The sequence below is a fragment of the Catharus ustulatus genome, chromosome 1, assembly GCF_009819885.2.
Source record: "Catharus ustulatus isolate bCatUst1 chromosome 1, bCatUst1.pri.v2, whole genome shotgun sequence".
In the NCBI taxonomy this organism is placed as follows: domain Eukaryota; kingdom Metazoa; phylum Chordata; class Aves; order Passeriformes; family Turdidae; genus Catharus; species Catharus ustulatus.
The window spans coordinates 140,727,996-140,740,267 of record NC_046221.1 but is presented as its reverse complement, the minus strand read 5'-3'; the positions used below and the strand labels follow the sequence as shown (position 1 = coordinate 140,740,267).

Here is a 12,272-nt window from a genome sequence, read left to right as displayed (position 1 = left end):
GTAATAAATGTAACATTTACATAGATAAGAATGAAGTATTTTGTCAGAGTACAAAGTAGGTTGCCCCCATAGTTTAAAGACAATAGTTTAAGTTTCCTACTCCAGGAAAATCTGAAGTTCAAAGAGCTGGTAGAGGGTGGGGGTGGTGCAGAGAAAGAAAAGGGCAGTAAACAAGGCGGTGGGACAAACGATGCTGTTCTGCAGTGAAAGATGTTTGCAAAGATATAAGCTTATTTTTGTCCTTCAGCAGAACAGCAAAGGCAGCACATGCACTTAAGACTGTCACAGGGCTGTGAACAAAGCCTGGGCACAGCCCAGCATGCAGTGACTGATAAGCTGGACTGTGCCCAGCAGCGCCTCTCCCACGGCCCTACGGGCCAGGAGCTGCCTGCTGCTCAGCACCTGAAGATCAGTGTTTAGAGGGCAAAGGATGGCAGGTGATGCTAAAAACCCTGTGCTGTACAGCCCCCAGGCTCTGGCCAGCAGGCAGGCAGGTGCCCGTGGGGTGAGCCCAGAGCGACTGAACTTCGTCACCCATCAGCTGAACCAGCCAGGCAAGAGTTCAGGTGCCAGCTGTGCCACTGCTCAGGGAGCCGAATTGCCCAGCAGCGACTCGAACGAGGGATCTGCAACAAGAACGAGTCTGTCTGCAAACTCTTCACCATCACTGGCCCAACACATGCAATATACATACACATACACACACATATATGTGTCTGCATATACTGGTCTGAACTTTCATACTAGCTATTCAAAGCTTATGGGAATATTAATCAAAAATCCTACCACAGTAAGGATAAGGCACATGGGGGAATGTTTTAAAGGTCTACAGGACAGCAAGACACTCATGAAGCTTAAAAAAAATAACACAAACTCCAAAAACTACTCCAACATGACACCTTGGCACTTAAGCTGCCATTGACACACAGACACAAAAGGATAAAGCAGGCTATTCTGCTTTCTTACTTTTATACACTCTGAATAGTTTTGTATTAACTATACGAAGTCACAATATATTCTGTGTTGGAAGGGACTCACTAGGACCAAATCCAATGCAAGTAAATGGCCCATGAAGAGACTAGCAACATAATTTCTTTCTGTAGTAAAACAACTTAATTCCATATTTTCCCTCTAAGTATTTTCATATGCAAAATAAAAATACATATATATTTTTAACTATACCAAAGGTTATAAACAATATAAACAGGAATATTACATCTCACTATCTGAAGCAAACTAAAGTACAAGTATTGTAAATACTTTTCAAAACAGCTTATTATCAAAATGCACTGCATTTTTTGCTTTAACCTAAATTACAGTTTGACCTAAATTACAGATATTCCAGCCTCTGCAATTTGCAGTCCTTAACAAACAAGAGAGCTTTTTCCCAAATGTTACAGAACTGAACTATTTTTACAAGGATTTTCAGTTATACATTGTATCTGATCAGGTTTTGTGTAAACTAGACAGAGCATAGAAGACAGACACGTATAAGCTAACTGAAGGAAAGTATACTGCAGGCCCTCAGACATCTGAAGTCTATACAGACCTTCATTACATCTGGACTGTGGTAGCATAAGAATCTCCAATCTTAAATTCTCCATGTGTTTGCCATGTGTTCCAGGAGCAATTGGATTATTGCTAAACTTTTTTTGTAGAATTCAATGTATAGGACTACCTGTAATAATGTTGATAGAATGTCTTATCTTTAAAAAAGCCCCCCATTTCTAATAAATTCCAGCAGAATTCATTACTGCTCTGGTTCCAAAAGTCATCCAGATTCATGCATCCCCTCCCTGTGTGGAGACACACTTCAGCACAATAGCACCACTGAAGCTACCAGAGTAGTAACCCTGTACCATTTCTTTCTTGCCTACTGCATACATTTTTAAGCAGTCTTAGATGAAAACTTTAGTAGTCTTAAAAAACCCAACTTTGTTGGAGATGATACAGGAGACTTCAGGCATGCACAAGTCATCTGACCAAGCTGAAGCCCATGAAGCTGCTGATATCTACCTCAACATCTGCAATCATCCCCTCTGCCTTCTGCTTTCACTATTTCCAGTTGGTCATACTTTGAGACACTCCCCAGTTGTGAATGCTTGCATTAGACACTGTTTCCTTATTGTTAGCCCACAGCGCTCATCTTGGTGACATTTCCCTCATTATCCTCCCTATTCCTCCAGTTCTAAAAACTCGAGGCCACCTTTTATTTTACCCTGTCATGTTATGATTTGTGGGCCATGTTAACCTTTGACATTTAATGTTCTCTTTGTAGCTTTGGGTATAATCCCCAGCGAGATCCCCCACCCAACTGGATTCTTGGAATGGTGCACCTTGTACCTCCCTTGCAAAAGCATTAGCTCATGTGAAACAATATGCAGCTGGGACATGGCATTCCAGCAAACAGTATTGATAGGTATTGCTAGGTCACCATGAGGCTGGATGGGTACAGTCTCTCTCCAGAAAATTAATGCTTTTAATTTTGTATGCAGGACAGCCATGTGGAGAGCTTGGCCACTAAGTGCTTTGTGGCAGTAGCTACTGAGACTACAGAAGTCTGGTTATGCAGGCCCCCTGGAGAATACAGTATGGGCCAAATTTGGAAGGATGTGGGTATTCTCTGAAATAGCTTGATCTACCAAAAGTTTAAGTACAGGAAAGGTGGATTTTTTTTTCTCCCAGAAAGCTCTTGTGTAGGGGAGAGGTATCTTTGTAAGAGGTCATCCTTACTGTCCTACAAAGCCTGATCATCCAGGCCTCTCTCCCCTCATCTACGATAGATACTTACATAGCTCTTACACACCCCCTGCACACCTCTCCCAACAGCTAAGAAGAAATCAAGTCTCCACTCATCTACACTACACAGCTCAGAAGAAGAGGGCAGAAATATGCATCTTTTCCTCTGGCAGCAAATTACCAGTGTGTTACAGCAATCACAGATGCACACAAATACACAGAAAAGACACAAAAAGGCAACCATGTGAAAAAGGAACCATGTTTGTTCCTAGGAGCTGGTGAATCAGCAGTCAATACTGAGAGAGAGAAAAAGGCAGCAAATTTTGTGGTGCAGCTACTCCCACTCCCTCCTCTGGAATGCAGTAGAGAACGACACATGACACTAGAGTAGTTTTAGAAATTGTCAGCTTTAATCATTGCACTGTCAAACTAGAAAAGAAACCATGGACTTTTGACCCCATTCCCCATCCAACGTGGTTATTTTCTGGACTGTTTACATTTTATGGTCTTTATCAATGAAGGCATAGGTAACATCTTGTAGCCAAGGTGACATCCTGAATATCCATCCTGCAAATGGAAACTAAGCCTGCATTCCACCTCCACCAGCACACAAGGGCCTGAGCTCCATCCAGCCTCCTGACCTGGGCAGCACTGAGAACAAAGAGCATCTCGCACCCAAACACCACACAGCTCGCTTCACAGAGACATCAGGACCCTCTGCCACTCTTAGGTTAGATTTGTAGATGAAATAAACATCATGAGCCTCGCAAAGATATCCCACAATGTACCTTGGTTCACCAAATCCTTCAAGACATTCCAGCTGCTGTTGCCAGAGCTGCCATGGGCCAATGCACTGGGCGTGAGTTGTTACCCAGTTGTTGATCCCACATAGTTTGACAGTTCACAGATAGCAGAAGGCAAACAGTACACAACATACAATTCTGTCCTACTTGCCTTCTATTTAAAGAAAGGTATGTGAAGATGACCTTCAAAATCATGGTGTCACCACATCACCCTCAGCAGACCTATCCTACCTAATCTAATGCTAGGTTTTGCTAATGACCAGGCAAAGTTTACAAGGTTCCACTGGGCAGCAGCCATTTCCATAAAAACACTAAGACAATACGAAAATTGCATCTGTGTCTCAAAGCTTTGTATCCATTGCTGACTTTCCCCAACTCCAAGGATGATGTGTTCTCAGCAGACAGCTCAGCTCCCAAGCCCTAACTTGGCTTATGACCCTCCTATCTGTGAAGGCAAAGCAGTGACAAACTCAGTAGCTCTCTTACTGTTTTCCTACTCTATATAAAATAGTTTCAGGAAAGCTGTTCCATTCATCCACAGGTGTACTCTAGGAGTAGGCTACAACCACAGGACCTTGATTTAGCCAGTAATTACAGAATTGGAGACAAGGCTGCACAGAGCAACTAAGAGACCACCAATGGCTTGCAGCTACATTTGGACATCAGCCAGGGCACTACAGAAGGGACAGACACCTGCAGGAGACAAACACCAAGATACCACGGTATTTCTCAGAGGTCTGCTGTTGACACAAATCTGCAAGACAGCCTTCCATAGGCCAGCATCAACCCTCATGCACAGAGACTGGCCAAAACCTAACCCAGGGTAAAACTCCTCCATCTCAGGCAGCAGACAGGTAAGAAGTGTCCTGACAACTTCACCCAGTGATCCACTCCTGTAACACCAAATTCCTTGCTAGTGTAGGCATAGGCTCTGAAGATGGATAAAGAGGAGGCTCTTGGAATCACACTGTCAACACCATCTCCAAGAACCCACCTCTTTGTCAAGCATGCATTACTTTGGACCCCCATGCATTGTAAACAGCATCCTTGCAGAACAAAGAGCAAGGCAGCACTATTCACATTATCAAGTGGACAAGTCCTGTTGCTCTGAGAAAGCAGCAGCAGATTCTGCATATGACTGATACACTCACAGCCAGGGTAATGGGATGACACACATTCACCTGCCTGCTTTCAGTCAATCTGCACAAGCCAATCACATCTGAAAGGCCTCACTACTACAGGCAAACACTCTTTTAGTGGCTGCAATTTACTGTACCCACAGAAATCAGCAAAAATGGTTTATGAATTGCTATAAGCACCACTCTAAGAACTAAACATGATGTCTGTTTTTTAAGAATACCTGAGAGCAAGAGAGTATAAAAAACTAACTGTCTTGGGTTACAGTACAGGGTGGGATAAAAGGTCTATTCTATCACCATCTGTTGAGTGTGGGGGCAGTGATCCTTATCTCTGCGGGAGATGTTCTGCTAATGGGCCATCTACTGAAACCAGGTGGGGCATTGTTCTTTATCTTTTCACAACCCATCCTTCCTCCAGCGAGTCATTTTCTGCTAATGGCCCATTGAGTCCCACTGTGGGACTGATAAAATTACTTCATCCCATTGGAAGTTGCTCCAGCCAGGGGGAAGAGCCCAACATTTCTTACCAAGATAAAAACAGAGGTTTTGGGACACTAAAGCAGCCCTTTCTCCATTGGACTCCAGAGGGAAGCTGGATTTCTCCATATCACCACTGGACCTTTAGAGGGAAACTGCACCTTGTACAGGAGCACTGCTCCAACTGAGCCACATCTATCACTGCAGGAGGATGCAGCCACCATTGAATGGGACTGCTACCAACACCCTGACTGACGGGGTGTCAGGTTGTACTCTGACTTTGTCAGGGTTTGGAGTTTGTTTCTTTGTAGTACTGTATTTCTATTTTAATTTCCCTACAAAAGAATTGTTATTCCTAATTCCCATATTTTTGCCTGAAAGCCCCTTGATTTCAAAATTATAGTAATTTAGAGGGAGGGGGTTTACATTCTCCATTTCAAAGAGAGGCTCCTGCCCTTCTAGCAGACACCTGTCCTCCAAACTAGGACACTAACACACACCCCAATTTTTTATGGTATTTTACAAAATTACCCAGATAACTCTCATGTTTTGAAACCCTTAATCAATGCTTTTCTACATGTTCCATGGTGATGCTCAAAACAGAATTACTCATGCCCAACTATTCCATATTTCTTGAGACACAACCAGCAGAGAAGTCAGTTGTACTGCCTTGAATCACAGAACCACAGAATTACTCGGTTGGAAGAGACCTCCAAGTTAAACCCATGCTCTAACACCTCAACTAGACTATGGCACTGAGTGCCACATCCAGTCTTTTTTTAAACACAGCCGAGGATAGTGACTCCATCACCTCCCCAGGTAGATCATTCCAGTACTTTATTATTCTTTCCATGAAAAACGTTCTCCTAATATCCAACCTATATTTCCCTTGGCATAGCTTAAGACTGTGTCCTCTTGTTCTGTCAGTTGCTTGTATTTCCTTTGATCCATATGAAGTATCTATAAAAAAATACTTTGGCATCTGCCAACTTCTATTTAACAAGCATCAATTTAGCTGTTTCATCACCACAATCTTTTGTGACTACCACTTCATTCTGAGAAGCTAGAAAAGTTACCCCGGTTTATATACAGTAACACGTGATGTTGTAAATTGACCACTTTTTACAAAAGCCTTCCTCACTCCTTAGTACCATGCTAAAGAGACAATAAAAATGTTACAAACATAATATGAATTAAAGACTCCCTTGTGCTTGTTCCACTGGGTCAATGTCCACACCTCAGCACACATTTCTCCACTTTAGTATCTGAGGCAGCACTAGGGACAAAATGTAACTCCAAACAGACCAAGAATATTGACTGTTTTCCTAAAAGATGCTGAGACTTAAGCTTCAAGTTTTAAGTACAAGTGGTTCACATATTACACCAAGCACTGCTCATGTGGAGTACAAGCAAAAAGCAAAGATGGCTCTCTCTAGAGATTAAGTAAATTCACACCTGTGCTACTTTGCAGGCTATCCCAGTAATAACCTATTCACAAAGCAGTACTTATTTCCCCAAAATTCCCAACCTACAGTGGTAGACAGCTTTTCCTTCCTGTGTGTGTGCACACACACCAATTTATGCTTGCAGATACCAGGTTTGCAGGTTTTTTAAGTACTGTTATATTGAATTAATTGTAAATTTGGATTTAGTGGAAGCAAATGAAACCATTACATTACAAATTCTAACTCGTGCAACTTCAGTGTTAAACTTTTGAAGGTGCTTTTTAACCCCCTCTAAATGCCTTTGTCTAAACCAACCCCAGTTCTCACAAAATTCCTGCTGCTGCTGCAGCCAGCTGCACTTAACCCTCCATAGACACAAACACATATTCTGGCACATGGCCATGAACTCAGAAGTGAATGGAAAACTCACTACTGAATCATTTTTTCAGTCTCTCTGAGGTACTTCATTGTTCTCTGTGCAACATTTTCCAGTGTTTTCTACAGTCTGCTCTAAAAACTCACTGGCAAGCCTTTTCCCTTTGTACTTCTACAGACCCATGGATCTTGCCCACATCAGGAAGTCATAAGGGCTTGTCTCCTATGGACACATTCCACAACTGCAGCAGAACAGATTAAGAGATATGAATGTAAGTTACAACATAGTAACTCTCTGCCTTGATGGAACAATGCCTGCAGTTGACAACCTATTTCAGGACAGTCAAAATGGGAATTGCTTTGGAACTAGAAGCGACTTGTTTTTATGGGTGACCACGAGGGGGAGTCGCACCTATTTAAGTACAGCTGTAATGAACCAGATCTTCTGTTATGCCCATTTATTTTCCTCATAAGACAAACCATAGATCTTCCACCTCCCAATCTGAACTAGTAGTAACAAGAGCAGTTACGATAAACTGCTTTGAGATACAGAGATGGTAGGCATCTGCAACCAATCAGATTCCACAGCCATGCAGCTGTTTAGCAAACATACACAGATTTTCACACCACAAAACCACGTGGTTTTACTTTCTTAAAGCCACCATTTGTTGTGTAAACAAAACTAATCCAAATATGAAGTAAAACTCAAGAAGCCAAAACTCAGTCTGTCAAGTTGAAAGCTCAGAATTAAACGAAATAAATATGTGGATGGAGGGAGCAACTGGAAATTAGGTATTTTTTTATTGCAGAAAACAAGATCCCAGAGGGACTATCCTCACTAACCAGAACAGAGGCCCTAGGACTGAGTTAATAATCTTTCTGACCTAGCATTTCAGTATTCTGGTTTATAGCATATCATTATGAACAACTGATATATGAGGCAGAATTTTAACACCACGTATCAGCTGCTTTCCTGGAAGACAACCATTACCTGAGACAGCAACACCACATAATCCTCTCCTGGAGGATTTCTATGAAGACACCATCCAGAAATACCAATTTAACACATTCCCAGAACAGCTCTTCAGGCTGTACAACACTCCTTTGCAGCAGAACACACCTCTAGAGTCTTCAGAGTGGGGCATTGTGAGTTACCACTATTTTGGAGGGTGAACTTCACCTTGAGGTGAGACTTGTCCCCTTGACAAATCTTGGTCCTTTTGGGGAGTAAACACTCCCCAAAAATTCTTAGAGGGGATAGAAACATAAAACTGGATTAACATGAGGGCTCTCTCTGCACAAAATATTTTTGATTTCTGGAAGAAGTCTCTACCTTGTGCCTTAGGACTTCATAATGAAGCATCTTACTCAAAGCCAGTTATGATACAGGGAGCAAAACACTGCAGGCCTCAACCTCAAAACACTGTGAGACCTTACAGGTGAAGATGTAAATCTCATGCCCAATTTTGAGAACAGGCAGGGGGAGGGGAGGGGGAAGAGCAAGAGATTTAAAAAAGAAAGCCTTCAAGCATTCCTACTGAGGATCAAAAGAAAGTACTTCTATGGAGTGAAAACATGCTGTTAAAATTCTTTCTTTAGTATGAATGAACTTCAGACTGAAAATTACAAAAAAATTCAAGCTCTAAAAACAACAGAAGTCTCCTCCACCTCCTAACCCACTGCCTCGTTATGGCTTCAAACTGAAATTAAACACTATTCCAGGAGTGAGTGACACCTCCTCCTCCTCCGCTGCAACACTGAGTCCCCTGAAAAGCAGCACCATTTGACAATCCTGAGAAGGTTCTCTGTTGCAATCAACTATGGACAAACTGGAACCATTACTGAATGATATGAAGAATGACATCAAAATACATGACACTGGTACACACTGGTCCCTCTCAGACAGAAGGCCCAGCAATGAACCACTGTAAGCTTTTACCATATTAATTCTGAATCTAACCACTAGCAGTGAATCACTAGTAGTGGATTCAACATGAACTTCACACGGAATGGGAGCAAAGACCCTTTCACCTATAAAGCAGCTATCTTAAAAATCACTTTGACCAAGTAATCCATCGTCACTGCTGGGCCACAAATAAAGGCTGGCAGACCACTACACAAGAGGCAGTTCAGAATTGTCTGTACAGCACCACAGTAGTTAGGAATACCAAATTAGAGGCCAGGCAGTGGGAGTGACAGAAGACTAGGAAGCAAATCAAAGAAGGTAGGCAAATCAAATCCTAATAGACACTGACGTTCCCTGCAGCCACCCAGCCAGCTGGCTGAGTAGTGATCCAACACTGTAGTAGTCAGATTATAAAGGTGACAGGATGGAAAAAGAGAGAAAACAACAAAACTTCTCACTGCCACACAATTTTTAATGAAATAGCTATGCAAGAAGGTAGCTAGCTACCTTACTACATAAGGTAAGCCATGAATACTTTCCAGAAGGAACTCTCTCCCCATATGTACTAAGCACAAGTTACTGACAGTTGAGAAGAGACAGTCACAGCAACCTAATAAAAATGGCTCTGTGGTCTCTCTGCCCTAATAGCAGCATGACTGGAAGGCACAAATACTGACAAGTGCTGGCTCAACAGTTGCAGTTAACACATACCAGGTAAGAAGCAGCAAGGTACCTGAGGAGATGAAGTGGCAGACACTGCAGGAAGCATTCCTGACACATGACAACTGGAGAAGCACTGCACAGTTCACAACTGAAGCCTACAGCCTGCCTTCCAACCTAAAAGCACTCCATTTGTCAGAGATCTGCAGCCAAATTCAGTTGCTTGCATACAGATGGCTTAACATTTGATATCAGAATTTCCTATACATCTACACCTGACAGGAACAATGTGAGACCAAAGCCTGTGCTATTCCAGGCTGGCAACTGGCAGCCAAACAGGGAATCACGACTACCCCAAGCAACACTAAAAACATGTTTTGGCAACTGAACCAAGCTCCTCCTCCAAGCTCAGTAAGGAGTATGCAAATAAGATTTTAGTAGCAGTACCTCCAACACCACGTATAATTTTTTTTTAAAACAGAAATTTAATATTCACCTCACTTCTGTTTCACTCTGCATAGCACAAGACATTGAGCTTTTCAAGACCCGTGTTAAGATTTACCCCCTCCTCTTACCACTGAAAAGCCATTATTAAAACAGGTTTCAAACTTGTTTTACAAGCCTCTCACCCAGAGAGGCTCTCACCCTTTACAGGTATTGCTATGGGCAAACCTTTCCACAACATGGCATATTCTCTCTCAGAGGAGCCACTCTTACAGTCAGTGCAGGTAAGAAAAGTGCTTATTTTCAGTTTAAAATACTAAAGTTGCTCTTTCAGTCAGAAGTTTCAGCATCCAGTCAGAAAACAACAGAATGCAAAAGCCACAGTGGAGAAGAGGGTTAAGAATAACTTCAGGTGCTTCTTCTTAGTAGATGTAAGGTGAGAGAGGAGCAAAGAACATTTTCCAAATATGAATTTTGCACTGAGTTCAGGCAGGCCAGGGTATCATAAACTATTTCCCCTGAGAATTTCAACAATTGCTCTGTTTAACAGTAAGCTGCCTGAGCTATAAGTGATCGGCTCTGCCAAAATGCTCTGAATAGCCACATTGCCGTGCTACACCCATTCCTCTTCCACTCTAATACAGGATCCAAGGCAGGGTGGAGGGAGGAAGTCGGTAGTTCCCTTACATAGTGCTTATACGACCAAGGAGCTCTAGAACACTGTCTGAAGAAACATCTACTCATCAAACATTATCAACCTTGCCATTCAGTGCAACAGGTATCCCTAATAATTTCTTAATGACAAATTTGTTACATATTATCGGGGGGAGCGGGTGCGGGGAGAACTTACGTCCATTTTGCGAGCAGCCGTGTCCTGATCATAGTGTCCCATGATGTTTGGGAAAAAAGTCATATTGTAAGGCATTCCTGAACATCTGGAAATGGTAATTGGCTCACATGTGAATAAGCTGTGCCCTTGCACCAGAGCCAGAAGTAAACTGCAGGTCGCAGAGAACACAAGTGCCTTCATTTTGTCAGGATCTCCAACTTCAGCAGTACATCGCTCTGTTCAGTAGTTAGACAGACCGGCGTTGGATAAAACCACGCATTTTCTTCTGCTAGCTCCAGTGTAAGGCAATAAGGCACACAACCAGACTCCTCAGAGCTGCTTTAGCTATTGCCCCATTTCAGCTGAGCGCGACTTCACTAAATCCCTTCTTCTTTGAGCCTGTACGTGCAAAGATGGGACAGAGAAGTGAGCAGCAGAAACAACCCGGGCGCGACCACCCGTCCGAAAGCCGAGCTCGGCCGGCCCGCAGGCGGGAGGGCGGCTCCGGCCGGGCCGGGCGCCCCCGCGGCCCCTCCCCGACCCCACACCCGCCGGGGCCGCGGCTCGGCGCAGCCGCGCTCCGGGAGCGCCGCGTTCGCCCCTCGCTCCCGCCCGGGCCCCGGAGCCGCCGCCGCTCCCAGCGCCCCGTTCCCAGCCCCGCCCTGGCAAGCGGCGCCCGCGGGCCCGGCGGTGCAGTCGGCCCAGGACCCGGGGCTCGCCGGGCGCGGCCCCGGCGCCGCATCCCCGCCACGCCCGGGCCGCGCCCCCGCCGCCCCCTCACCGGGACCCGCCTCCCGGCGGCCACCCCGCGGCAACGCTCCGAGCTGGAGTCGCTGCTCCCCGGGACCAGACGGGACGGGGCCCGACCCGCTGCCCGCCGCACTCACCGGCGGCGGCCCCTCCGCGATGGCCGCCCCGCGGCACCTGCAGGATGTGGCGTCTGGCGGGCGGGGCGGGGCGGCCGCACCTTCCCGCCCCGGCGGGGCCGGGGGCCGCTGCGGCGGGCGGGGCCCGGCCGGGGCTGTGGGGAGCAGCGACCCGGCCGTGCGGCCGTGCTGTCCCAGCGCCCTCGCGTGCGGGGGAGCCCCGGGACTGCAGCACAGGCAGAGGCGGCGTGAAAATCCCTTCAAACAGACTGGGTACTGGGGTTTTCGTAAACATCTCTGTAATGCACTGTATACATTCTGAAGGCAATTTATAGACATTAAAGCGTCGGGCCATGAAGTCGTCCCGTCACTGGAAGCGATCTCGAGGATTGTTTTCAAACGCACCTCGGCCTCTGCCAGGCGGGAGGGCTCCGCGGCAGAGGGCGGCCGGCCCCGCGCTGACACCTTCATGGACACCTTCAGTGCCGCCTTCACTGCCGCCTTCACTGACACCTTCACTGCTGCTTTCACTGCCACCTTCACTGTCACCTTCAGTGCCGCCTTCGCTGTCACCTTCAGTGCTGCCTTC

At 45.3% G+C, this 12,272-nt stretch overlaps 1 protein-coding gene across 2 annotated transcripts in view; it reads right to left on the bottom strand.

Annotated features, from left to right (window-relative positions):
* Positions 1-11,775, bottom strand: part of FZD6 (frizzled class receptor 6) — a 29,804-nt gene extending 18,029 nt beyond the window's left edge. Inside the window, exons 1-2 of one of the 2 annotated variants that reach the window (XM_033052194.1) lie at positions 11,705-11,775; positions 10,839-11,216 (exon numbers count right to left, since the gene is read on the bottom strand). In XM_033052194.1, coding sequence (XP_032908085.1) covers positions 10,839-11,018 — 180 coding nt within the window. In that variant the 5' untranslated portion in view covers positions 11,019-11,216; positions 11,705-11,775. Of the gene's footprint in view, positions 1-10,838; positions 11,217-11,598; positions 11,662-11,704 lie in introns of those variants that run through there. The other variant, XM_033052199.2, reaches the window with a different exon arrangement.
* Positions 11,776-12,272: the final 497 nt, after the last annotated feature.